Source organism: Platalea leucorodia (genome assembly GCF_965183815.1).
Source record: "Platalea leucorodia genome assembly, chromosome: 3".
In the NCBI taxonomy this organism is placed as follows: domain Eukaryota; kingdom Metazoa; phylum Chordata; class Aves; order Pelecaniformes; family Threskiornithidae; genus Platalea; species Platalea leucorodia.
The window spans coordinates 84090177-84117535 of NC_138825.1; the positions used below are offsets into that span (position 1 = coordinate 84090177).

Here is a 27359-nt window from a genome sequence, read left to right on the forward strand (position 1 = left end):
GAGCTGCTGCGGTCATTGAGTGTCTGTGAAATGAAAGGAAAATTCTCCTTTAGGAGGATCTGCTGCCAGTTTTGTCTGATATCTGTTCACATTCAGTGGGATAGCAATGCATCTGCAGTTAGTATTTTATCTGTTTTGGGTCTTATTTTCCACACTGAGAAAAGCAGTAATGTTGATAGCTCAGTGCATGACAGAGAGCCTAAAAACATCCAAAAGAAGCCATTGTAAAAGAAAGTTACTCTTTTACTGATTACTCTGTGTCTTCAGTGATTTCTCATCTTTCATTTCTCTTTTTTTTGTACAACTATCTTCTTTTGCCCGTGGTACCAAGGCATAAAGGCCAGTGGTACCAAGACATACCTTGTTCTCTATTTTAACTAATTCCATGTAATTTACCCTTCCATATTTAATTGGTTTTGCCCATTCTCCTTCACAGTGATTTACTGTTTGAGTTTATGTTAGCTGTTCATGTAGGGTAGCTCACTGAAGAAGCACAGACATCACAATGCTTAATGTTATATATAGACTGGAATCAATCTGTGAGTTAGGTGTGTAGGTCTAGGTAGACTGCCTTTATGCATGCATGGAGTCCAGATGTTTTACATCCATTGCTTCACATCTTTTACCACCGAGGCTGGACATGCCCGAAGATGCTTCATCTTCTGTCAGAAAAGCTCTTTATATCCAGAACTGCTTAAGGCTTGATACCTGTAGATCACCTTAAAATCTTCATAAAATGGCTGGCTCACTTATGTTCCAGCCCATGCTCTTCAAGAATGTCAGTGAGGCATTAGGGTCATGTCTCTTGTTTAGGATTTGGTCATGATTCTTGGTCATTTCAATCTGGATTAGATTTCTTTCCTGTTTTATTAATCTTTGAAACAATTTTAGCAATGCATCCTGAATGCAAAGTATACAAGCCTTGTGTGCAGTTTCTGTGAAGAGAACAACTCTCTTTCCAGTCCCATCAAAAGACATTTCTTGAAATTCACCCCAAGATTAGCCATGCTGACTGGATCCAGTGCTCATGGAGTTAATGACATTGCTTACAGGCTTAAAATTTAGCATGTATTTCAAAACTTTCTTGTGTATACATTGATTGATATTTGTAGTAACAAGTCATATATCTTATTATTGTGCTTATTTGTTATTAATATAAGGATTTATCGGCTGAATCTTGATGCCAAGAAACCAGCCTGATTTGACATAAGACCTTGTAGCACTCAGCACAACTCCCACTATCTCAAATGAGGAATGAAATAAGGGACTGTGCACGTTCACCGAGGGGTGCATGTACTTCCACTGAGATCAATGCAAAGAACTTCCAAATTATCCAGCCAAAGCAGTGGCATATTCAGTGACTGAGAATTTCACAGCCCTCCTGAAAACAAAAGGTATGATGTCCTACAGGACAGACTGTAGGCAGTAGCCACTTGCCTTCAAAATGACAGAAATACTATTCACTTTACATCCATGTCAGCACTCTGTTTTTAGAAGACTGGGTTTCATTATATTGCATTAATTTGCAAGGTAAGCTCATCTTGTTTTGTACTGGAATGCTGGTGAGTTTAGGAGGTTCACAGTATATTGCAAACTAGGTTTTAAAGACAGCACTAAATAGTATAAATAAATATCTGGATCAGAATCCAGCTTTCAAAGCCATAGCGAGAGCACAAGTGTTTCTGTAACCTTTCTGTGGAGTTTCCCGTTTTAGAAATTTAACTACATTACTCTTACAGAATTCTGTGTTTCTGTTCCAGCCTGGGGTAAAAAAAAAATCTAACAAATCACCCTGTCTTTTGTTAAATATTCATCATTGTTTATCCCTTATTCCCTTACTTCAGCAATGTCGTTGTCTGAAAGTTTAATCTTAAGTGCTTGATCAACTATGCTTGATCAGGGTTTTATACATCACATAAGCTGAAGTTTTTCCAGTTAAACTTTTTTTTTTTTTTTTTTCAGTAGAAGGTGTGATTTGTAACATTTTGACCTGAAAAACCAAGCTGATTGATTGGCTTTCACTTGATATCAAAACACATCCATACATTATGTCATTAAACCAGCCTTGTACATATGAATATATAACAATCAGATATTGAAGTCTTAGCTGAAAGAAAAAAGTAATAAAATCAAATGACACATGTTAAAAGCAGACATTTTAAACAATCATGACAATCATCACATTTTCGTATTTGCTATAAGAGCAAATTTAATACTTAAGAACCTATTTATATATTCAAATTTTGATAGCAACTGCTGCTCTTAAGAGTGCATTTGTTTATACCTGTCACATAAAATATTTCCAAAAAACAAAATTCATTAGCTTAATGAGTTGAATGGTTGAATATGTCAGCCTGATAACTTATTTACTAAATTTCAGCATATTTCTTTCAGAAAATAAACTGTTTGGTCATTTTTTTTCCACATTTGTGAGTCATAACAGCAAGTTGTCCAGCTACAACTGAAGTTCAACAGATCTTTACAGCATTGGGGACAAATGCACAATTACTCAAGAAATTATATGAGAGAAATTGCTAAAATGTCTCAACAAGATATTTCTAAAAATCCATTATTACCAGCTGAATTCAGTGCATGAGGCTGATGTAATCAAACGCCTATGTTAAAATCTGTTTATCTCTGTATCAGTATAACACCACTTATGGCCCTGGTTCAGGTAAACAATACTTGAGACACAATGAGACGTAAGGACATACTGCATTTAAACACACTCAAATATTGAATGAATCTGGGCTTTTGTCACTAAGGGTGTTCATCTTCTCTGTATCTGACTTCTTTATTCTTCGGAGGGTAAGAACAGACATATTCCTAAAGTAACTTAATGGAGCTATTTGTTAGGAAACATCTTATTTTTAGAAACAAAGACTGTCTACTATTGTAATACCTTTTAAAAACTATATTTCTAGGTTCATCACCCTTAAAAAGGGGTGCAATTGATCACACTGGAATAATGGTAGGCATTGAACCTTCCTGTCTTCTTAAAATGTAAGATGAACCATAAAAAACTTTACTGTCTTTTGAAATATTACACACATTTCAGATTGGAACAGCAAATTATGTTCTTAAAGTTCTCTCTGGCATTTAAAAGTTGTGTCCTCATTTTCCAAATAGGTTAAACAGCAAATGTAATGATAAAAATAAAAAAGAAGTGTTAAAATGACTACTTTAAGTGTAAGACTGGGACACATTTCACAGAAAATGTGGAAAATCTTGTTTAAAAATTATAGTAAACAATCAAATATTCTTCAGTGCACATAATTAGTATGTACATTATAATTTAAAACTGAGTATTGGTGACTGCTGATGATGATCTTTTAAAATCTCTTACAAAATATAAATAGGATAGCCAAGAGAGGACAGCTGATAAACCATGACATAAGGTTCTCTTTTCCTTCCTTTTTTTTTTTTTTTTTTTTTTCTCTTTTCCTTTCCTCTCCACTTGGACTGAAGTTTCTTCTGGCTTCTTCAAAAAAGTGCATACACACACACACACACGCAAATTAATTCCAAAACCATTTTTCTAAATTTCCAATGGACTTATATTCCTGGTGTCTTTTCACATGATCACAAGCAAGACATGCATGCGATTCCCAGAACCTAGGAAGATGCACTGAGAAATCCTTCTTCCAGTTGAAATAACTAAGGTACATCTTGTTATTTTTGTCAAGCATCAGAAGATATTCTGCCAGCTCTCTGGGGGAGAGAAAATCTTCCACGTGTATGAAAGAGTCTGCTGGAATGTAATTCTCATAGTTTTCTCTGGAAGGGCCTAGAACAACTGGTACTGATCCAGCCAGAAGAGCATTGTAAAGTTTCTCAGTAATGTAATCTTTGTGGATTGAATTTTCAAAGGAAAGGTAGAATTTGCAAGTGGAGATAGTTGGAATCAAGTTTTTATCATTGACATAGTCTCCAAAGGCTTGTCCGTAGGTATGGATTTCAATGTATTTGCTAAGCTCATTGTAATACTTGACTCGAGCGTGCTCAGGGTTCCAGTTACTTACAACCCAACAGACCAGGTTTTCCTTACTTGGCACTTCAAATGTAAAGGAACTTGTACCGACCATCATGAAGCCATAAGGCACCTGAATATCCGAATCACGCCGATAAGTCAGGGTCAGGTTAAAGAGGTGTTCAATGCCACTCTTTTGTGGAGTATGAGTTGGAGACTCCAAGTTCATCCAAATCCACTTCTGGAATGGTGGCCTGGCTTGCTGAGGTAAATTAGTCAGATCCCAGCTAATGTCCCTGTGATGAATGAGAACAGCATGGGATTTGTTATATAGTGAGCGGTCAATAGTCAGATGGCACCCGTGGATATTGAACATCGTTTGGCAGGATGTTAGATCGAATGTCTGACCAAATGGCCAAACCCAGATCAAAATAGTAGTTTCGTTAAGATTGTCAGTTTTGGAAGAAAAGAAGCTCTTCATTTTCAAAACTGAACTGGCTGATTCTATAGGACCAGAGATCCAGCTATTTGTTGGTTTGATATAAATTAGTATAAATGCCATGAAACAACCAAGGACAATGAAGATAATAAAAAATGGCCGGAAAATTCCTTTAGACGTCGATGTCATAATTTGTTCTGAGAAGAAAGAGAGGAAGAGAAAGAGAGAAAATAACATCAGGTATTAAATTACATATATATGTCCTTTTAAACCAATTAGATATCAGGCATCAAAATGGATAGAACGTAAATATCACTGAGCTGTAACCTCAGAGATTTCCTCTGAGTGGAGAAGGTATAGGTTCTTGCATGCTATTCATGACAAAGTGACAATATTTCTCCTCTTCACATTAAAAGTTAATTGACATAAATTAAAAGCAGGATTTTATGACAACTCATACTTGATATAAATCAGTATATATCTTGAGAAGTATTTTTGCTTATAACCTAGGCCAAGAGTTTAAGAGACACACAAGACAGACAAAATCACCCTTTGATTCTGTCCTTGTGTCTGTGTAAGGGATAACATGTTGCAGATTTGTGTCTATAAACGTATGGAGGATATAGGATTAGAGGAATGAAAAAGGAAGGGACTGGAACTTTAATTCTGTAATCAATAAGACTGTTAGAAAACTAGTTCATGCCTGATGGCTATATGGGGGTGAACATTCCTGCCTTCGCCAGAGGACTCCTAAAATATCTAGGGAAGAAAAGCAGCAATAGAGGTTCTCAGGTCCTCTGTTCCCATATGCAGCCTCGCATGGTTCCCACATAAAGAAAAATAAGTAAAAAGGTGTCTTTAAATATTTGATTATGTTTTTATGTCACAGACTTATGTTAAAAATTAGAAAAAGTAGATATAAGCTGTATCTTTTTGAGGTACCATTTTTTCCATGGGGAAAAAGGGGTGAGGAGTTCATATAGCCTCCTTTGTCCTCTCTCTGTTTGTCTCTTCCTGAGAGAATCTCTTTCCAGAACTTTTCTTCCATATGGTTCTTGTGAAACCTAGCAAGGTTAGGGGTTGCTTATTGATAACCTTCGCTCCTGAATGTAGCCCTGGCACTCAGAGGTGTTCTAAAAATAAAAACAGTTAACTCTGTAAAGAGCACTATGACATACAAGGAAAAAGGGGTGGAAATTAGTTACCAAAAAGAAGTGTTCTGAATATACTAGCCTACTGTAGAAAGGTAAGTCTACTGTGCATTTCAATGACTATAAAATTTGTCTGGCTTTCTTTTTCTGCATAATTTTCAATTATTTGGGTTTTTGTAATCTTTACTAGCTAGCTCCACAAAAATTTTTATAAAAATCCCACCCCTAAATACATACTTAAATATATATAATATATATATGAATAAATTAAAAAAAATTCAAAGTCACAGAAAGCAGAAAGAGAATTTCAGGCCTTTTAAGCCAGTTTCATAGGTCATTTCCTCTAACCTGTGAAATAAGTAGTTAAATTCAGAATGGAGACATGGTAGAATGTGATTCAGAGGTCCATTAATGCAAGATAACTTTGCTGCTTTGTGAGTGTAAAAACTAATGTGTGAGTGTAGTTACAGTTACAACAAAAATTTTTTCACATTTGTTGCTGAGGAAAGGAAAAAGAAGGGAACACCATGCTCAGCTTTACTCTAACATTAAATCTTAAGGAAAAAGGAATTTTCCATAATGTCTCCCCTGTTTTGGGAAGGTAGATGGTCTTAATTCTGGTTTTAATTATTGTGGTGTGTTAGCCTTGGCTGGCTGTCAGACACCCACTCAGCCGCTCTCTCACTCCCCCCCCCTCAGCAGGACAGGGGGAGAAAATAAGATTAAAATCTCGTGGGTTGAGGTAAGGACAGGGAGATCACTCACCAGTTACTGTCACAGGCAAAACAGACTCACCTTGCTTGGGGAAAATTAATGCAATTTATTGCCAATTAAAATAGATTTGGATAGTGAGAAACAAAGACAAAAATTAAAATAATACCTTCCCCCCCAACTTCTTCCCAGGCTCAACTTCCTCCTTCATTCCCAACTCCTCTACCTCCTCCCTGCCCCTGAGCAGCACAGAGAGATAGAGAATGGAGGTTTGTGGTCAGTCCACAATGATTTCTCTCGGCCACTCCTTCCTCCTCACACTTTTCCCCTGCTCCAACATGGGTGCTTCCCATGGGATAGAGTCCCTTCAGGAAAAAAACCTCGGCTCCTGTGTGGGTTGGCCATGGGCTGCAGTTCCTTCAGGGCATATCCCCCTGCTCTTGCATGGGGTCCTCCCTGGGCTCCACCATGGTCCTCCGTGGGCTGCAGGGGAATCTCTGCGCTAGTGCCTGGACCACTTCCTTCCATCCTCCTTCTCTGACCTTGGTGCTCACAGGGTTGTTTCTCACATTTTTTCCCCTCATTCCTCACTGCCTGTCCCTTTCTTAAATATGCTTTCCCAGGGGTGCCACCATCTTGGCTGCCGGGCTGAGCTGTGCCCTGCAGTGGGTTGGTTGGAGTCAGCTGGAGCCGGCTGTGTCTGGCATGGGGCAGCCCTAGCCTCTCCTCACAGAGGCCACCCTGAAGCCCCTGCTGCCAATACCTGGGCACGAACACCCAATACAGTTACTTAAAATATAGTGGTATGTTGAGTATGACTCTTTTGTCTTGGCCCCTTTCTTTAGGACATAGTTTAGCAGGTCCTCTGTGCTTTCAGCAAAATGATCCTGAAGGGAGTAAAGGGGATGAACTCTTGTGTCCATGGATTTTCCATTTACCCTCATCAGGTTAAATCCCTCCGAATGAAATAATGTGGTTTTACAGCAACATCACACTGGCTTTTTTAAGCCTATGTTGATTTTTGCTAAAAAATATGTCTAGAGGGGCGGTTATGACCCACAAGAGCAGAAGGCTGCTTCCCTGCCTTACTACAGTGAAAGTCAGAATGGGATCTCTGAGGAAGAAGGGAGTTAGGTTGAGCAGCCCTAGGACATGAAGCTCAAGGGAAAAACAAGAGGCTGAGCTGATCTTCATATAACTCTTTTCGTTTCTGTGCTATTGAAACCAACACACAGAATAAGTATAACTTTTCACTGAACAGATAGTGTGAGCTGAGTTTGAACAATAGGTTGGCAAAGGTGTTTATTCACAGAGACTGTTCATTTTCTAGGGATTGAAATGGATGAGAAATCAGAAAAGGACCTTAACATCATGCCTTGTAACTTAGTCACCCTCCAGTTAAAAGCCCTTTGACACAAGCCTCTCTGATAGGGATTATTTTACACTAAGCTCTTCTGTGAACTAATAAAAAACCCTGCATCATCTAATGGCAATTCTTGCTACATGACTAGGTATTATGTATTCTGTTCTCTGCTTGAAATTCTAGTGTGTCCACATGTTGCGTTTGTGTAGGAAGCTTTTGAATTGTAGTGCCAATGTGACGATAAGCACTTGCTGTTTGTGCTACCCAGAGTACGAATATTAACATCTCACAACACTAGAGAGGTGAGTTTACCTGTTTTATTCCTTCCAGATCTGTTTCCTCACATTTCTTTGCTGCCCTGTGAACTCATGTGCCCTTCCTGATCTGGGATCATGGTTCTTAGATTTTGCCTTTCACCAAAACACTAGCCTACAGTCAGGATAGTCCTTTCTAGTTTTCCATCCTTTGGATTCAGAGAACTAACCATTCATTATGCAGACTCATACATCAATTAGATCTATCGGCATCACTGGCATGCTTCACTTTGAAGCTACTGCTAATGGGATGGTGGAAAAGGGTTGTAAAAGCAAGACCCATTAAAACCTGGAACGAGAGGCTTGCAAGGAAGCAGACCTGAGCAGACTCCTAAAAATACCACTTACCTATAGCCCGAGGAGCTGGACAGGATTTTGTCATGGAATTCTATTTTTCTGTTCCATTTTGTGTTAACTCCAGTAATAACTATAAAGACGTGCACTGGGAATAGCAGTAATTTTTCAGGATGAAGTGCTAACCTCAGATGCAATAACTTCTGTGCTTCATAAAGCAGATTGAGCAACCTATGGAATGGACCAGCAAACTCTGCCTTCATGGCTTTTGGGACTGAGTCCTGTACATGGTCAGGCAGCAGTACAGTGAAGGTATGTGATAAGCACGTGTTGACAAATACTATTTTCTTGAGAAGTAGCTTGTCCATACTGCTAGGAAGTATAGGTTGCATTTTTTTTGTTTGTCCACTAGAATTCATGGAATTTTTTTTTTTCACAGTATTCTCCAAAATGTGGAGTCTTTTCCATATTTATTTATTTCCTTCTTCTCTTTTGTGCCCAAGATAGGCATTGATCTCCAGCTGTAATTCTCACTATAAAGGTGATGCTAAGGAGATATTTGTTACAAGACATCCAGCCAAGTAACCTTAGCTCACCCTTCCTCTTTCATGGCTTTCCTTCTACCACAGAATCACAAATTTCCTTTTTGTGGATCCCCTCCCCCATCAATCTCTGGTGTGCCAGACTCTGAAAAGAAAACTTTGTCAAAGAAATGTGTTTACTGAGACTTTGCCAACTGGAAGAATTCAGTACTTTTGATAGTTTTGTTATAAAGTACATTTCAGAGTGTTGTGGCATAGTAAGTATTTTCTAGGTGCCTTTTTTCCAAGTTGAAAGTATAGTATTTCATCAATACAAGACTATTTTTCTCGGACAAAACTTAGCAAGGCTCCTTTTTAAGTGCAAAACTTGGCATTCCATCAGCAAACAACTCCATTTAGTAACAACACAAACAGGGAGATAGTAACAGGGTACCAGCAACGTTAACCCCAAGTACACCAGGCAAGACTTGCAAAAATATATCTATTTTGTGAATGTATCATGTTCACTAAGAAATAAAGTGGAAGTTCATGGAAACTGTTTTATCATGGCTTCATTACAAGAGTGACTTCTCAATCATTCCAGAAGGGATAGATATGTTTTTTTCTGGTTATGCAACACTGCAGGAGGGAGAAAATGTAACCTTTTTAGTCAATAATATCAATGCCTTGGTATATTTTTACACCAGTTTCTCTGGTATACGCTCAACGTTTTGCCAGTAGCCCAAAATATATCACTACTGGCAGAGGTATAACTTTCATTACTAGTCTAGTACTGAGATTTTCCAAAGGAAAAGGACAGTATTTTAAAATTAAGCTGGAGAAAGATTTTTGAAATCATGGACACTGAATAATGAATAAAAAAAATCGCTTGTTACTTTTCTCATCTTAGAATTCTTAAGTGTCCAGGGCTAACGCTTATCTTCATCATCACTTTGTCTCAGGATAACTCAAGAAGAAATACTTAACAACCTCAAGATAGTCTCTGAGGATCACTCCTGGGATCAGACTGGGCATTTCTGGCACAGAGCACTTATCAAGATTGAGGAGCAGAAGGACACAGGAGGCAAACAGAGGTGTCAGAAGTAGGCCCATTTAGGGGCAGACAGCTAGCTAGGTAGACACTCTGGGACTATTAAAAGGCCAGTCGATGCAGTGGGAACTGATAGGAATCACAAGCAAACAATTGTTATTGTTAGAAAGAAGGCTCATTTGAAATTGCTCTCCCTGTCCTCTGGCATGTTTCCCCAGCCTTGGCCATATCTGCACTTATGTTAAGAGCTGTGTTTTCTTAGACCTCATTTCCAATTAGCTGGAGCTTTTTCACCTGCAGTATTAAAAGAAAACTGATTGCCTCAGGATAGCCTGAGTGTGACTTCTTATCTCCAGGTCACTGCTGTGTGGACGTGCCCCAAAATGCCTTTGCTTTAGCTCCCTGAGACTGAAGAATGATTCTTTTTTTTGGAATTAACTCTCACTGCTCCCGCTTATGCCTCCTCTGTCGCAGCTGGAATGGTGGATTTTTTTCCCCCACTGTCCAAACATGGGCTTGCTTCCATGCCTTTCTGTGCCTGTCCCACGGATTTCTGAAAGCAGCCCAGTATGAAAAGGCTCAACAGAGCTGCATACAGTTAAAGGCTGAAAGCTGAATGAGCTGCTAATCTCAGACTGCATATTTTTATTCTATTGTTTGCAACATTCTTTTTCTTCCCCTCTCCACCTCCTTTGCTTTTGGGTTATTAGTTCAATTCCTCAGACTACAGTTTTGTGTATTTGCACTTTGAGAACAGTATAGCATCATTTTATTCAACAGTGGTAATCTTTATTTTGAACAGTTTTAGCAAAACAATCGAAGAGCACCCCGAGGACAGGTAGCCATTAAGACAGATTGCTTAGGGATGGTGCTGAACCTATCACTGGAGACTGTTAAGAACAGGTTAGACAAGCACCACTAAGCAATGAGAGATCAGATTCTGCCCCCAGGTCCTGGGGCTGGGCTAGATGACCTCACTTGATTCCTTCCAGCCTTGTGCTCAGTGATAATATTAAACACAGATTCTTGTAAAATGCACCTAATAAAAACACAGGCTGGCAGTCTAAAACTGCAAAGAATTGCTGAATAAATGAGTAAAAAAATCCCCCATCTTGACACTTGTCTTGCAAACTATGAAATAGCCATACTGTACACAGTGAAAATGTGAAGGAAACTGAAAAATTGCATGGACAACAACAACAAAGTCCCTATTTTCAAAAGCAAAACGTAAAGCTTCCTGTCAATTGCTAGCTGGAGTACTGCTGCTTTTTTGAGAATCTCTGAATCTTGTCCCCTCAGGCCTTGCTGAGGAAAACCCTATTCTCAGCTCCCTTCTCTCAATTGCTGTGCAACACACAGCATGCTGCTATGGCTCAGCAGCCCCCAGCCTTCCCCTGTGATTGTCATCCATCCTCTCCTTCTCCCCATGGCAGTCACACACTGTCACTCTCCAGCTGCTTAGGCAACAGCTCAGTGGTTCCTTTCTGCAGTCCAACTGTACAGCAAAAGGCATTAGCCAGGGACACAGAGTCTCTCAGAATAACAGAGGAAAATAGCAGCAGCACTGCTGTGCATACTGGAGTGACCCTATCTCCAGCCCCACTGCCACATATGAAAAAAAGAAAAAAGAAAAAAGAAGTGGAATTACCTAAAAATCCTATCAGCAAGGAACTTTTCCAGGCAATCTGGCATTAGTGTCAGGACACCCCACTTCACACTGCAGCTGTGTCGCTTTCTAATTATGAGCTTTTAGGTTTGTCTCAGAGGGAACATGAGTACTCTCCATTCCCTCCCTGGCACGGCTGGAAAATACATGCATGCAAAGCTATCAGAAACCTCAGCAGCATTGCCAGCCTTGGTAACATGCAGAGACATGACCTTTTTTACCTTAACTTCCACGTTGGCTTGTCCACATCACAGCTAGTTTATGACCGATAGCGTCCTGTGAAAGGGGTGGTGGCTTTCCATACTGTGCTAGCTACAGAAAAGGGAGTTCTTCACCACTGTAGCTTAGTAGCAAACTTTATCTGGCTTGCCAGGAAAGTGCTTTTTATCTTCCTGAAGATAAAGCTCATCCTAGCTATGCAGCACAAACCAGTCCGCACTTCTTTCAAAAGCCCTGAAAAGGCTCTGCACCAAATGAAGCTGATCAAAGAAAAGTTGCTCCAGAAGCAAGTGGTCTCTTTCTCCCTTCTTTCCATGTGGTTTGGGGACAGCAAACTGCTGTTCTCTCTGATTCTGCCAGAACTGCAGAAAGAGCTTTTCAGTAGCTTTGTGGCTGGCTTGTAAAACTGCAGCCGACCAGCTGAAATATGAATAACATACCTGCACGAGCTATGTATTTGTGATGGCCACTAGCCCACCAGAAAGCCCTAGTTAACTCACAGTAGCTGTGAAAATGGTGTGAGCTAAGCTAAACAGAGGTGAAGCATGAAGTGGCAGAAGATTCATAGGCTTTGCTCTGCCTGTGTGCTAAACTCCACATCCCAGAATCACAGTTGCTTCTGGCTGATTTCCTAGCATGTAGTTCCCTAGTACAATGGAAAAACACCTCTCCATGCAAAGCAGACAAATCAGAATCATGAAAGAGCAGAGGATGCCTGCTTATAATAGTGAACACTTGCTGTAGGGGACATTACTTCTGTGGCAAAGCAAGACTTTTGGAGCTCTAAGCACCAGCTGTTTGTGTAGATATGATTAGAGGCTGTGTGCAATAGTTACACTGCTGAATCTTGCTGCATAGGCAAGCTCGAAAAATTTAATTGGGATTTAATGCTGCTTTTTTGCAGATACAACTGCATAGATCTGGAGGATTCTGCCAGTAGCAGCATAACTCCTGAGACAGCTCTGTAGCCTAGAAAGAAAGCCTGAGAGGCCTCTAAAAAATACCATAAAATCCTCGTAATCTGATCTCTACTTAACATTTCACTTCTCTGCCTGCCTAGCATCTTTTCCTTAAGAAACTCATTATACCTCTGGGTTTGGGATCTGTACTGATGTAGCTGTTTTTTTAGGATGCAGGTCAATGTTGCTTTAATTTGGGAAGTCTTAAGTGCTATGGATACTAGTTGCCAGAGAGACGACAACTGCCCTAGAGAGAAAAGGGAGAAACTGAAGCGCTCAAATCTGTTGCAATCTGCTCTATGGCTGAAAGAGAGAATGGCATTTACTAATACAGTCAGAAGGAAAGTGGGGAAGAGAGTTAATGATTTATAGGCCTATTTTTTTGAAATATGTCCATATTCTTTGCAAATAAGACTTCTCACAGGGTGGAAGGGTGGACATTTGTTTTAGAAATCCAGCCCACTGAATTGGATTTCTTGACTATTCTGAACAAAGAAGTAACTACGTGTTGGTCAACAGGACTCATGATGGCCAAGAGTCCTTATCCAGGTTCTGCTAGCTGTTGTCTAGTTGACTTGAGCACAGCTCCTCACTGCTCTAGCTTTCATGAAAGAGCATCAGTGACTCAAAGCTTCATGTTAGAGTTTGTGTATAGAGAGTGCAAATCCTTCATATCATAAGACACTGAGTGCCAAAGATGATGGTTCCTTATTTTCCATCTGGGAAAAGTGCAATTCAGGTAAGTGATGTAATGTAGAGTGCTTGTGAGTGTAAGGACATCAGCACTAACTTTATGGAAAATTGGAAAAATGGAAGAATAGCACCAATCATTTTCCCATTGCGCACCGACAGCTATTTTTTCAAGGTGACTTGTCTTGATAGTGCCAAACATTTTAAAGAAAGAGGCTGGTAGATGTAAGCTAGAAGGTGATTATAAAGCGAGACTCTTAAATGAAGTGCTTTGTCTTGCTGGAGCAAACAAATTAGTAAGTCACTATAAAGATTAGCCAAGTTTGGACACTGAAAACAAGAACGGAAGGCTTTTAAGAGTCCAATCCAAGTGGCTTCTTACTCATGCACAAAGAGCAAGATACATACAAAGTAAATTCAGAATAATTCCTAATACTATTATAAGAAGTTTAAACATATGCACACACAGGAACAGAAAAAAAACGTAATACCCCAAAACCTAAAACATTAAATAGCAAGAACAAAAGCATAATTTAAATTGAATATATATTTTAGATAGTACATATTGTAAAACCAGCAAAAATAACAATCCCTAAACCTCTCAAACTGCACACTCCTCTGAGAAAACAAAATCGCAGTTGAGAGAAACCAGTGGTTAATTTCTTGGAGTGTCTCTTTGTGTGCATAACAAAAGGAAGAGCAGAGAGCTGGAACTACTAGCATAACAAGCTGAGAAATACAAAGCTTAACAAAAAGTCACTGAAAAGACTTTTTCTGTAGAAAAGAAAAAAAAGAAATCCTTCACTCAAGAAATAGCAAATACATAAGAGGAATGGGTTGAAGGAACAATAGTCTGGAAAAAATCCTCCAGTAATTACAAACACCTACACATTCGAAGATGATGTTTTCTTGTTACTACTTACTGTCCGGGTTAACATATGCACTGATGCCTCTGAGAGCGACTCTCAAGGTTAGAATACGGGAATAAAAATATTCTACACAGGGTGTTGACAGTACATTGTACAAAGCAGATCAGTACTTAGTGCAGAGATCATACTTCATTTGAAAAGACTCAAGCTACTTGCTATTTCTTAGCTTATTGTCTTCCTTTTATGCTTGTTAAAAAGAGAAGTTAAATATTTGCAGTCGAAGTTAAAGCAGTTCATTCTGATGTTCAATTACTGGTTTTTACTGTCATACATTATTCTACTCTTAATAGAGCAAAAATTCCATAATGAATTAATAAAATTTTTACCACTACAGTAACAAGTTAATGTAAAATGATTTACTATATCTTGGAAATACAATTTGCCAAGCAGTCTTCTTCCCATCCTAAGGTTTGCAGCCCATAGTCTTTCTCTGGAACGACCCTACTGTACCTATTAAAAAGAGGCATTTAAACAGGGGAAAGAAAGTGTTCTCATTTGTTCCTGCTACATGAGGAAGACTTTATATAGCCATCTTACTCAGAAAGTCACTTTCTAAAGAAAGTCAGCAGATATAGCTAGGAGGAAATACAAGGAGAAAGAGAGAGAGCGAGTTAAATAAATTGGAAAAGGGGGGGAAAAGGAGTTAGATATGAGGTCAGCAGCACTCTAATTCTGTATTCCTCTGCTTTGAGGACATTGGTGTAAAAAACAATGATGGCAGGCAGTTGCCTTTGCAAACAGTCTGTGAATCCCTGCATTTAACACAGTTTAGCAAAGGCTACCACAAGTCCTAAGGATCCCCAAACCAGAAGAAAGCACTATTAATAGGGTTCAGGGGAAACGCTAGTATCTGGCTCTGAAACTGCAACCCTGAAAAACCTCCGTTCGTTTGTCTCTTAATGCTGGTCATGCTTAAGGTCTCTCACCCTCTGCCTTTCAGGCTCCTGCGCACTTAGCAGCCTGGTGCCAACATGTCCCCAGAAGGAGCTCATTCTTCACAGGGAAGGCCCATTCAAAATCGATAAACTAGCTATTCCCCCAGCTCTCAGCCCTAAGGATGTAGATGTGCCTATAAGAGCAGACTCCATCTTAAATGCAGTGGTAGCAGCTGCTTTTTGTTTGTCTGATTTTAAAGAAACAGGCATAGGAGAAGTTCCTTTATGCAGCAGTTGAAGCTATGACCTATTAGATATGAATCCTGCCTCAGCCTGAAGTGATTCAGACCTAGATATTTCACTTTCCTTAAAGATTGCCTAGCTCCTAGGCGACAACGGCTGTCGATTTTAAAATGTGTGAAGAGTTTTCTCATTAGAGACGAAGAATCCTTTCCTCCTTATTGGTGCCCTAGCTGCTAATCGAGACACTACTATTTTCCCTTGACCTCTTTCTGTCTCTTGCCTATTGACTCCCTAATGATTTATGCCCAGGGGCACATCTGCAGTAGTAGAGGATGGAGTCAGCTTCCTTCCCTGTGCAGTTTACAACCTTGTAAAGGGAAGGTGGCAGAGGCGGTTTGAATCTCCTTTGTTGGAAAGATCACAAAAACCTGATTTGTATTCTGGGTGAATCCTCTTCTGGCTGTGTTTCAAAAGGTGTAATTCCCTAATTTCTTCATAAAAGAAAGGGGCTACCTCCCTGATCTCAAGGGAGGATTCCCAGCTCCGAATTCCAAGAATGACCCACTCCTTCAGAGCGCTGGATGTGCCTTGGTGATGGATGGAGGAAGACACATTCCAGTTCTTTTCTGGGCAACCTCTTCCACTGCTTGTGCTGTGTGTCTCCATCCTTAGGTGCCTAACTAATTTCCTGCATTAGGTAGGTGGTCTAGGCACCCTAAGGAGACTTTTGGACTGACAGCCAGACATACTAATGCTCAATGCACAAGCTGGTTTTTAAGTGCAGCCTATGGTCTGCATGATCAGGTGCAGTCAGACGTCACACAAAACAAAGACGAAAATACCGCAAAGTCTCCCTCCCAGCCAAATTAAATGGAATTTCTGCTAGAATACATATAAGTTCTCATAAAGGAAGTGAAATCAAAAGCAATAATAATAATAATAGGAAATCTTGATCTTACTGACCAGCATCTTGATCTGACGAAGGACAGCACAGTTTTGCCAGGGCAATTAGAGCCTGCTGGTGCCTGGCAAGTCTCATATGTGGGGCAGAGAACAAAGTGGTAGGAGGCCTTCCTGGCTGTTCTGTCAGTTTAACTTCAGTTTAGTTGTGTTGAATTTAATTTGTGTTAATTTAAGTGTTAATCACTTTTTATCTCATTTTCAATACCTATAGCATGAGACTAATGACATTTTCCCTCCTTTAATAAAATACTTTAAAAACTACAAATTAAAAGTACCATACAAGCAAAATAAAATGTTGCTCTAGTAATAACAATACTACCACTTCTGAAATGCCTTCCCTTAAAGAATCTTTTGGACTTTTACAAGCATTAATTAACTTTTAATCACAGCACAGTCAGAAAATTATTACTGAAACTGCTTTATGGGGAGTAAAGGAGGGGTGGAAATGAAGTCCCAGAATGATAAAGTAATTTCCACAATATCATAAAGATTTTAACATATATTTGACAAGGATGATTTCAATTTACATCAAAATAGTTCAGTCTGTGGGATAGAATATTTTCCTTCAAACAAATGTCACCAGAAACTAGTCATACCATGTTTATTCAGATCAGGTATCTCTGGCATGTATCTTTGTTTCAAATCTCTGAAAACACATCCTAATCTTCTTGATTGTGGTAAGTTAGTAAAGGGAAATGGAAGATTTAATCAGATTTAAGTCAATGACCCCTTGATCTGTACAATAAGAAAAACTACAAGCCTTTTTCAGAACTATAGTCGAAACTCTGTCAGCAAAGCTGGATTTGCTGAAAGACAAGAAGTATCAGAGATGAAATCTTGCTCACAGAAACACTGGAAAACCTTCTATTAATTTCAGTATGGTTAGGCTTTTGTTCTTTCCGTTGATTGCAGCAACATGTAAGAAGTGAGAAAAAGAGCTCAAAAACTATTCTTTTGTGATTAAAGTTAACTTAGAAATGAAAAACCTAAGGCAACTCAGGAGACAGCAAGACAGATGTAAGTCAGAGCTCAGGGAGTCTAAACGCTGGAACAAGTTACAAATAATAAACACTCTCCCATATACACAGACACACAATCTGTAACCTTAGGAAAGATTTAATCACCTACTGAAAGTTTGTCTCAGTTTTCACACCTGCAACATTTTATAAATATAAATATATACTTACATACACACACACACACGTATATAAATACACACTGTTTATGTGGTATTTGTAACACATTTCATTTCTTAGATTCCCTGAAATGTGTCTTATCAATTCTGCTTTATATTTCTTTGTATCCATGCCCTTACATACATCTATATGTAGGTAAGTATATATGCGTAAACACATGTACTTATGGATATATAGGAAACTACTGCCCAGCCTGCTGGATGTGAGCAGAGGCAGTGGTCCTAATGAGATGTGCTACTGCTTTGTAATCTGACAGCCAGTAGGTGCAGAAGGCAATGGAGCGACTACTACTGCCATACTGGCAAATGGGACGGAGAGAAACAGCATTGAATTCACTGAGGCACTGAACCAGGGAGGGGTGGATGGGACGAGGAGGCGGAGACGGGGATTACTATTATATGAGAAATAAAATCTTTTTATTTCTTATATACCTTAACCCTTTTATCAGAGAGGACATGACATGAAAGAAAGCATTGCTCCCAAACAGTTCCTTCAGCAAGAAGCACAGCAGCAGGCTGAATCCTGTAATCCTGAAGATTATTTACAGCATAAGATGCATGAGACCTCTGTATACATATCTGGAGATGGGAAATCTCCCTTTAGACTTTTGGAAAAACTCTGGCAAGGAAGAGAAGGCAGTCACTTAGGCTAGAATGCTGATGAAATATGTTATGGGGGAATGGGGTGGATTTACTCAAGAATCTTTCCTAATAAGCAAACATGTTTATTGACATAGTTGATATGAATAGAAAGCTTTAAAGATAAAGGATTCTTAAAATCCAATTTAGTTTTCATTTGTATTCTGTCCCTTTTTGCATTTTCAGTGTCAGCAATGATTATCACCTACATTTTTATTACCAGTCAGTTTCTTTCAAGTTTTCTGTGCTTTTAGGTTTTGAGTCATGAATATGACAAATATGATAATTATTTTCAAGCAGCTATTTCTAGTGGTTTAATTTTAACTTCCAATACAAAGGTCTAAGATTTACGTGTGTGTTTTTTTAAAAACAATAAACATTTTAAAGGACATTTTAGAGTAAACTCTTTCAAGGGTTTTTTTCCCATATATCTTCTGTTTATTTTCTGAGTTATTCTGCTCAGGTTCCTATGTCATGCCCGACACCTTAGCATCTGGTTTTGTTATGTATTGTTCTGAAATTATGCTCTGCAATTCCAAAAGGGAAGATTAAAATGTAAGTAGAATACATGGGAATTTATTCTATTTAAATGATTCTCTACTCATGGAGGTTGTTGTTTTGCTCTGTTCTGCATGTCAGAATGAGAGAAGGGTGACCTGAGTGCACACATCCAATTTGCTTCCTTAACACTGCTGAGACTAGCTGCCTGGCTGGGAAAATGTATCTTCAGCAGAACTCGGCTTCTGTGTAGGATCAGTCTCTTACTGACCTGCTCCTATTGTGGGACCTTCAGCAATAGAGAGGGTCTGTTTCGCAGAGCTTTATTCGTTCTGCAGACTGATTTGCCACTAGAGAAAATTTGGCCAAGTCAGAACAAGGAAGGCATTGTATGAATATATATGAACACAGAAGGAGATTTTGTAACTCAGTCTTGGGCGTTCATTATGGGATAATCAGCAGGTGGCAGCTAATATGTGTTTGTGTAAGAGATAAATACATCATATGTAATATACATAATATACATATGTAATATATGTATTATGTATATGTATATGTAATATACATATTACATATATACATATACATATACATATGTAATATATGTATTATGTATATGTATATGTAATATACATATTACATATATACATACACATATACGTATACGTATACGTATACGTATATACATATACATATACATATACATATATGTAATGTATATATTAACTATTTTGCTTCCTTTAAACAACTATAACAAAAAAAATTCTTGTTTCAAATTGTTGGAAGCTAGAAATATTCATTAGAAACCAGAGGCTGGAAACCTAGCTGTGAGTCATTTCTACCTTATGTCAATCTGTTCAAGCATGTATTTGAAATGAATTAATGATTTTATTTCTTGGATGGTGAAGGAGTGGCAAAGAGAAGATGTAGTTGCTGGCAGCAGCTGGCAGTGGAGACATACATAGGGAAACATACATAGCATGTTATAAAGTGGATGACCCTTTATAAAGCATGAGAACCATTTCAGGCTGCTGTAGGAGCTCTGGCTGTCTTGGAAGCCCTGTTGCTGAATGCAGGTAGGGTTCATGCTGAAGGACCCCAGGGTGGTCCAGCCCTCACCTTGGTTTGGAGCTGAATATTCTCATGAAGCTCTGGAGCAGTTTTGAAATGAAGCCCCTGATTACCTCTTGGAAAGTAAAATATTTTGTGCACACCTAAATCTCTTTAAGAACTGAACCAACAGACAGTGAGGGGAAGCAGTCAGGGAATCCATTTCAGAATTGCGATACAGCTTCAAAGCAGTTGACTAATACAGACAATGACCACAGCAACAAAGTTACAAGAATAATTAACCATGCTTGATTCTGTTTTTTGCCATCTCAACAGTAAAATATGCCAAGACCTGGCATGTTTGCCAAAGGAACAGAAATAACCTCACATATTAGCTGTATGCCTAATGGTATATTCTCATAGTTAGTGTATCTGCAGGTTATTTCTGTGCTTGTTTGTAGTTCCTAGTGAGCTCCCAATGACACCAGTTATTAGCAATTGATACAATAGAAGAGGAGAAAGACTATGTTTAAGGATCAGAGAAGGAGTACTTTTAAAAACTGAGTTACTTTGGATATTTAGAGATGTAACTTCATGCAGAATATTTTTTCTAGATTCCAAATAATGTAATACTAACTGGAAAATATAGTTTTTCAGGTACTCATGAAATATTTAGAAAATTCCTTACAGTTTAAAGGAAGTCTTCTTGCTTTAAGCTGTTTGAATGCCAAGCAAGCATTTATTCAATGTCTATGGTATAAGCATTTAAACAGAAAATAAAAGATGATTACTTAACAGAACTTGTGTGCGATTGACAGATATTGGAAATTGACTGCACTTCTGTGTTATTTAAGATGATAACAAATGAAATGTGTGCATCTGGAAAAGCTGGTCTTGGATGGATGACCTTTACTTGCTGATAAAAGTAAAATGAAATAAATTGCATTTCAGCCTCTCTGAAAGTGGCATATAATGCTGAACTGAACTGTAAGTATTTCACTAGGAGACTTCTAATAGGTTCTCAAAGATTTTTATTTTTTTTTTCTAAATAGAGAATAAAATACGATAATCTCCCAGGAGACTTCTGGAAAGATACTTTAAATTGTCATTTTGTGCAAGGAAGCAAGACAGAGTTTTGCAGAGCTGATGTGTTGATAGTATGATTGCTCTAGCTAGATTTATTTTTCCATTGGGATTTTACATCATTGTTTTATTTGACTGCCACATATAAGAGAAATTACATAAAAGGATAGTGTTCAGGCATATATGGCACAGAATTAAGTTTGGAATACCTTGGTTTACAAAACCTAAGAGCAATAGAAATGTTTCCATTGCTGCTATTGTTTGAAATACAGAGGAAAGATTTTTTATTTCTTTTATAAATTCCTGCAGTGTATGAGCTGTTGGTCTCTGCTAGTGGAGGACAAACTCAGATTTACTGGACAGTAACTATAAACTATGGTGGAAATGGCTTTCTTGTTTTCATTGGAAAAGATGAATTAAGTGCCCCTTGTTTCCTATTCTTTCTCCATACATTGGTTCTCAAATGACTTTGGATTCTGGTGCATTGGGCATAAAACTATATTTTGATCCATGAAAGTTCAAAGACACTTGATCACAAAACTTTTAATATTTTTTTTCGTGTCCATTATCAGTTTGTCAAAACAAAAACTTATCTTGAGAATGCTGGGTTTTTTAACATTTTCTCAGGGATATTTTTTTGTCAGATTTTGAACAAATTTTCAGGGAAGCCTATAGCTGCTTTAATACCAGCGGACCTCATTAGGGAGGGAATAGTTTGAAAGATTTCGGTTTTGCCCTGATAAAAATGAGAACATTTTCAACATCACAAAAATTTGAAGAGGACAAGAAATCATTCCAGCTACCAATTTATGATACCCTTAATGGCTGGAAGATTTCTTGTCCTGTGTCAAGCCTGGAGGACAGGTACACACTGTCACATACTGACGGGATGGGATATGACAACAGCATCACATCTTTCTCCTGAGCTGTACAACTGGATTACTTTCTAAAGAAGAGCAAGGATGGAAGAAATACACCTCACCTTGATACAAACACAGCCTGAGTAATTAGTAGTTTCCATCAGGAGACAATCCAGTAACCGTTGCTCTAGCAGCAGGCACCCAGAGGAGTACCATGCTTCCCAGTGTCCCCTAAGCTTTTATGTAAGGATACCTTGAAGGATCTGCCTCAAAGAGATTGTACCTGTAACATGCACATGTAAGATACCTTATGAAAATTTCAATTATTTCCTCACTGGTCCTATACTAGTCATCTCTACTAACAGCATGACCATGGTGAGACCTTCATGGTCTCAGTCTCAGACATCATGATTCCTACTGAGAACAGCCTCAACCCACACTCTTAATTGCCTCTCTCTCCTTTTTTTCCTTATACTGTTCCCTTTTCTTCATCCTCTGACCCTGTTTCCATCTTTACTTCCTTTTTGGGGCAATGTCACACCGTTTTCATTTCTCAGAGTTAGCAACAATTAGGGGGATCCAGCAGCTCCAGCAACATCCTAACAACTTATTGAACTAACCAAGTAGTACTGCCAATGTTGCTTTTCCTGTCCTTTGTCCTCATTTAGAGTTTGCTAGTTTCTGTGCATTTGCGTATTTTAAGGCAGATCAACAGAACTTTGAGTGTTCTGGATAGGGCCCAGCAATTATTACATAAATGGAAATTGCTGAATAAAAGCCCATGAGGGGACTGGGAGAAAAGCACCTGGAAGCAGTGCATTTTTTATTCTGGTACTCTGCTCCTCTGAGGAGGGGAAGGATTATCAGTGCTTAGACAACTAATGCTAGATAAGGAACTGGAAGCCTTAGGACTTCGAGTGTGTTCAGGAAAGGCAGGACCTCCAGACTTGGCCAGAGTAAAGACTGCAGAATAAAGGCAGTTTCTTGATAGTGTTATTTAGTTATTACTGTTTGTTTGTTAAATACGTTTTATATTATATACATGTCCTACTGTGTTATTTAAAATGGGTTCAGAATTGAAGAACCATGGCTTTACTGTGTTATGTGCTATGCGGGATTAATTTCCATGCCTACAAGTGTATACTTGACTAAGGGTGCTACAGTTACCTTCATGGAGATGTGGTACAGCATGTATTACATCCCTGACATTTTCTGAAGACTTCTTTCTTAATCTTACATGCATTTCATACCAGCCTCACTCTGCTCATTACTCATTATTAGAGTTATTCCTTGTTCCCCCAGCACCAGACACTCTGAATTAAAAATGTCTGCTGGATCCAGATCACTGATGTTTTCAGGTGAAACCTTCGTCCAATTAATGAGCATGAATCAAAATCCCATGAATTTGGTTATAACACTGGTGTTTTGCATACATTTTCTGGACCTATGATTGCAGGCTTCGTGTAGATTACTATGTAAATGCCTCATTTGAAATAAGAAGCATTATGTTGTTCCAAATGTGTTCAGCTCTGTCTGCCTCCAACCCCAGTTCCCTCCCTGCCCTGCTTCTCAGGTCTTCTGGAAGACTCTGGATGCAGGTGACAACACTGCCAGCAAATGATGCTGCTCTGAACCACCAAGTCCCTTTTTCCTGTGTTCCTCAGTATGCTAGTTCCAGAGCCCTGCTCTGGCCCAACATCCAGCCAACAGAGGTCCTGCTCTGATGTTTAGTGGGGCTCCATGCTGGGCCTCACTTTTAACATGTTTTTTACCTTACCAATTGGGAATCACTGTTCTTGAAGTTTCCCTAATGGTTGGCTACAGTATAAATACGACCACTAAGCTATCAAGATGTCTATACTCCAAACCCATCATACTATAATGCCATAAAAGGCAGCATAATAAACAAACCCACAGAATGATATAGAGAATAACTCATACCAATAGTAAACTGAATACAGCACACTAAAGGCATTCCTGCTGTAGCTGCCGAGAAGAAAAATCACTTAGAGCAAAGCAAAGGAGGCTTGGTAAATAAATGATACAGTGAAGGCAATTTTTAGCCCTGTCTTTTGACTTTAATGGAAAAGCCTCTTAAGCAGAATAATTCCAAATGGAAGTTTGAAGAGGGGTAACAGAAGGGTTTTCTTCTAAGGGCAAAAGGATATGGGCCCATATCCCACAAATATGGGCTTTCCTGGTCCTCACTCATCAGCACTTTGCCTTTTGCTTAGCAGCTTTGAAAGCTGTTGTTACTCCCTGAATAATAAGTCCCATTTTCTCTGTAATAACGGTGGCAGATGTTTGCTACTCTGCATCATAAGTCTGAAGGTATATTTCCATTGTAAATACAGAGTATGAAACCCAGTATTTGAATGTCATTCCCACAGCTCGACTAACACTCTGTCACTGTCATTTTAGCATCCTAATTACATCAACATTGTCCTTTGTGACTCATACTGCAGATTTCCAATCAAAATGTCTCTGATGAGGGAAGTAGCATTATGGCAATCAAGAAGCAGAACAACATCTCTAAATAATCGTAGCTTGTTCAACATCCCAACTGCACTGTAGAACATTAATCTGAACAGCTAAACATGGCAGGAAAGTACACATCACTGTGAACTGCTCTGGCTTAGATAGCTATTGAGGAACATATTGAAATATGGATGAGAATTGCCAGACTTCAGTGCACCTCACCCCATACCATTGAATGATGGTAAAGAAACAGCAAAACAATGTAATTTTTGCCTATTAGTACTTCCCTGTATGCTTGCATACGTGCATATGAATTCACACGAAAAAAATTCTCACACCATAGCCTTATTAGAAATGTTTTCACCATTTTTTTTTATTCAAGTGTGTGGGAAGCCTAAACCCAGGAAGCCTTAGGTTCCTAGGTACCGCAGCACTGTGAATGCACAGAGCTTCCATTTTTCCAAGGAAATACATTTCTAGGATTCACAGCTGTAGAGCGGAGCTTGAAAAAGTAACCTGGTGTCCTCCAAAAACTAAGATGAAATAAATACAGTACTGATTGCAAGAAATCCTATTATGGCACTGTGGGAAAGCAGCTCCTGAGTTTCACGGTTTGGTATTTCCAATCTGGTTTACAGAACTCACTTCTTGTTCTCTCAAGGCAGAGGACTTTTAATGTGGAAGGTTTCAAATAGTCTCAAACAAATGCTCTTTTTTTTTTACTTTTTTTTTTTTTTTCTTTTGATGCCACATGACTGCAGACTACTTTGTGTCTGGAGAAAAATTATGCTGAATACACTTGGCTGCAATGCTTCATTAGGAACTGGTTTAGCAATTGAGTAGGCCCAGAGCAGAAAAATGCTTGGGTGATATTCTCTGTATTTTGGAACTCATCAGAGATGTGGAATGGATATGGTCTGAACTGCTCTAGCTCTCTTACTCTCATAGGATGACTGCTATAATTTAGAGAAATTTGCCATTGACTAGATGCTCCCGTGCTGTTTTACTGGATGTTAGGTTTATGCTAGTTAGTATGTGCTGTGAGGTATTTTCTGCACAGTTGTTTTTTTTTTTTTTGTGTGTGTGTGTTTTTTTTTTTTTTATATTTTTTTGTTTTTTTGTTTTTCTCCTAAAATGATACATGAATATTAGTAGCAGAGAGTCCCATCCTCTCTTAAGTACTCCAGGACTATGACACTGGTAAAACAAAGACTCCTGCTTAGGCTTGTCTCTTCCCTGACAATGGTATATCACTGCTGTCTGTACAGGATTGCCATTTGGTAAAGAAAGAAACGCCTGTGGTTTGCCAGCAACTCTAAAATCACTGTCTCTACTGCTAAAACATGAAGAAAGATGAAGAACAGGTTTATTTTGTGGTAGTGCCAAAATACATAAAACTTTTATTCTGCTGGGGGAAGATATGCTGAAATGAAAAAAAATGTTTCAGAGCTACTTAGGCTATAAAAAGCTAAAAGTGTCTCTCCTCTTATTTTGTTCAAAAAAGAAGCCAGGATGCTTACAGAGCTCTCGGATCTGGAATCTGTTCTTGTGCAAGAACCTCTTCCTCAACCACCAGAACTGTCAGTTTGGAATAGGAAGGTGATCTGCAGCAAGTCTTCCCAAATGCACATGTACTCCCCATTCACATTCTAGTCTCTTCCACAGATTTTCCTCTGATTCTCGATCTTAATACTCAATCAAGGTATCAGCTTTTAACATTGCTCCCCAAGGATTGCTGACTGTTACAGCATAGGTTTGGAAATGCCAGTATCTCTAAGGCATAGTCAGACAGAGCTGTTGCCTGTAAACAAGCCTCCTTTTCAGAATAAATGTGGAAAGCATAATGACTGGGTTGGTATTAAATTTATCTTATACAAATAAAATCTTCCTCTGGACCAACAAGGAGAGGTTTATCTCAGTGTAAACTCATTTACACATTTAAAATATCATTTAATCCCTTTACATAGACAAGCACACTTTAGACTACCATAAAAGAGAAACTATGACGGTAGTTTGGACACAGATTGGAAATGAGAGCAACATATTAGGAGGATACTCCTAATTTCAGTGTGGATGTCATTGTACTTGGTTTGCTTGAGTGGTGGGACAGGTGACGGTGACACTGGCAAGTCAGATCTTATGCCTGATTTAGTTTCCTCAAACAGAAAATGGAGTTAAAGAGACTCACCTTCTTTGTACAGTATTCTCAAATTACGTACAGAAATTATCATGTAACTAAGACAGGTTCCCTTGTACTGACTGAGTCCTCTGTTAGGCGAGTAATTGGGATCTGTGATGGCTTTGGGCTTGCAAATCAGCACAGATGAGATCCAGCAGACTGGAAAAATAAAAAGCGAAATGTGATCTATCAAGTTACTTTCTAATATCAGTGTCATGTCAAGTGCACGAAGTTGGTTGTACTGATTGCAGAAGAAACTCTGATTTGCACCACTGGTAGGTCCCTATGATCAGACTATAGCCTCAGCATGTTTGACCTCTAAATAAGCCCAAAGTAAATCACTTTAATTCAGATATCATGTGAGCACGAGCTGTAATCTATCTGTGCTAACGTGCCCAACCTTTCAGCATGACTTCAGGAGGACTGGCTGCGCTGATGCCCTTAAACACAGCCAAGAGCAGAGCTGGCTTAGTTCTGGAGTATGGCCAGAGCAGTTACACAGCATAGATTTTACACAGCATAGACATTGTGACAGTCCTTATGAACTGTTTGCCTATTAACTTGTGCAAAAGGACAATGAGGTCAGAACTTTGCTCACAGAAGGCACGTATAGGTAATAATACACCGCATAGCACTTGTGTGTAAAGGCGTTGCCATCTGAGAGATTGCCATGCACTTTCTTTGATGGACACCAAGTTTTTAGGTTGGTAAAAACCAACCTCTATTCTGGTGTGACTTGAATATCTGGAAGAAGCAGTTCTTAGTCTTGAGATGATATAAAGAACGGATGGATGGAACTGATGGATACAGAGGAAGAGCAAAGTAAATACACTCCAAGCTGACATGCAGTACAGCTATTATTTTTACATTTCCTCTCCCTTTGTATACTGTATGTTTAGAGACTTTGTGAAAAGACAATCAATATGATATAAAAAAGCAAATGTTAAGTAAAGATATATTCATCACAGGAAAATGACCCAGTCTTTCATTCCATTTTCTGAAATAGAGTAGTAGGGCGT

General features: G+C 38.8%; 1 protein-coding gene across 2 annotated transcripts in view; it reads right to left on the reverse strand.

The window, feature by feature from the left end:
• Nucleotides 1-3518: 3518 nt before the first annotated feature.
• FUT9 (fucosyltransferase 9) overlaps nucleotides 3519-27359 on the reverse strand; it is a gene marked incomplete at both ends in the record, with an annotated part of 105124 nt that continues 81283 nt past the window's right edge. For both annotated transcript variants that reach the window (XM_082305455.1, XM_082305456.1), the window contains one exon: nucleotides 3519-4606. In XM_082305455.1, the coding sequence (XP_082161581.1) occupies nucleotides 3519-4606 (1088 nt within the window). The remainder of the gene's footprint in view (nucleotides 4607-27359) is intronic.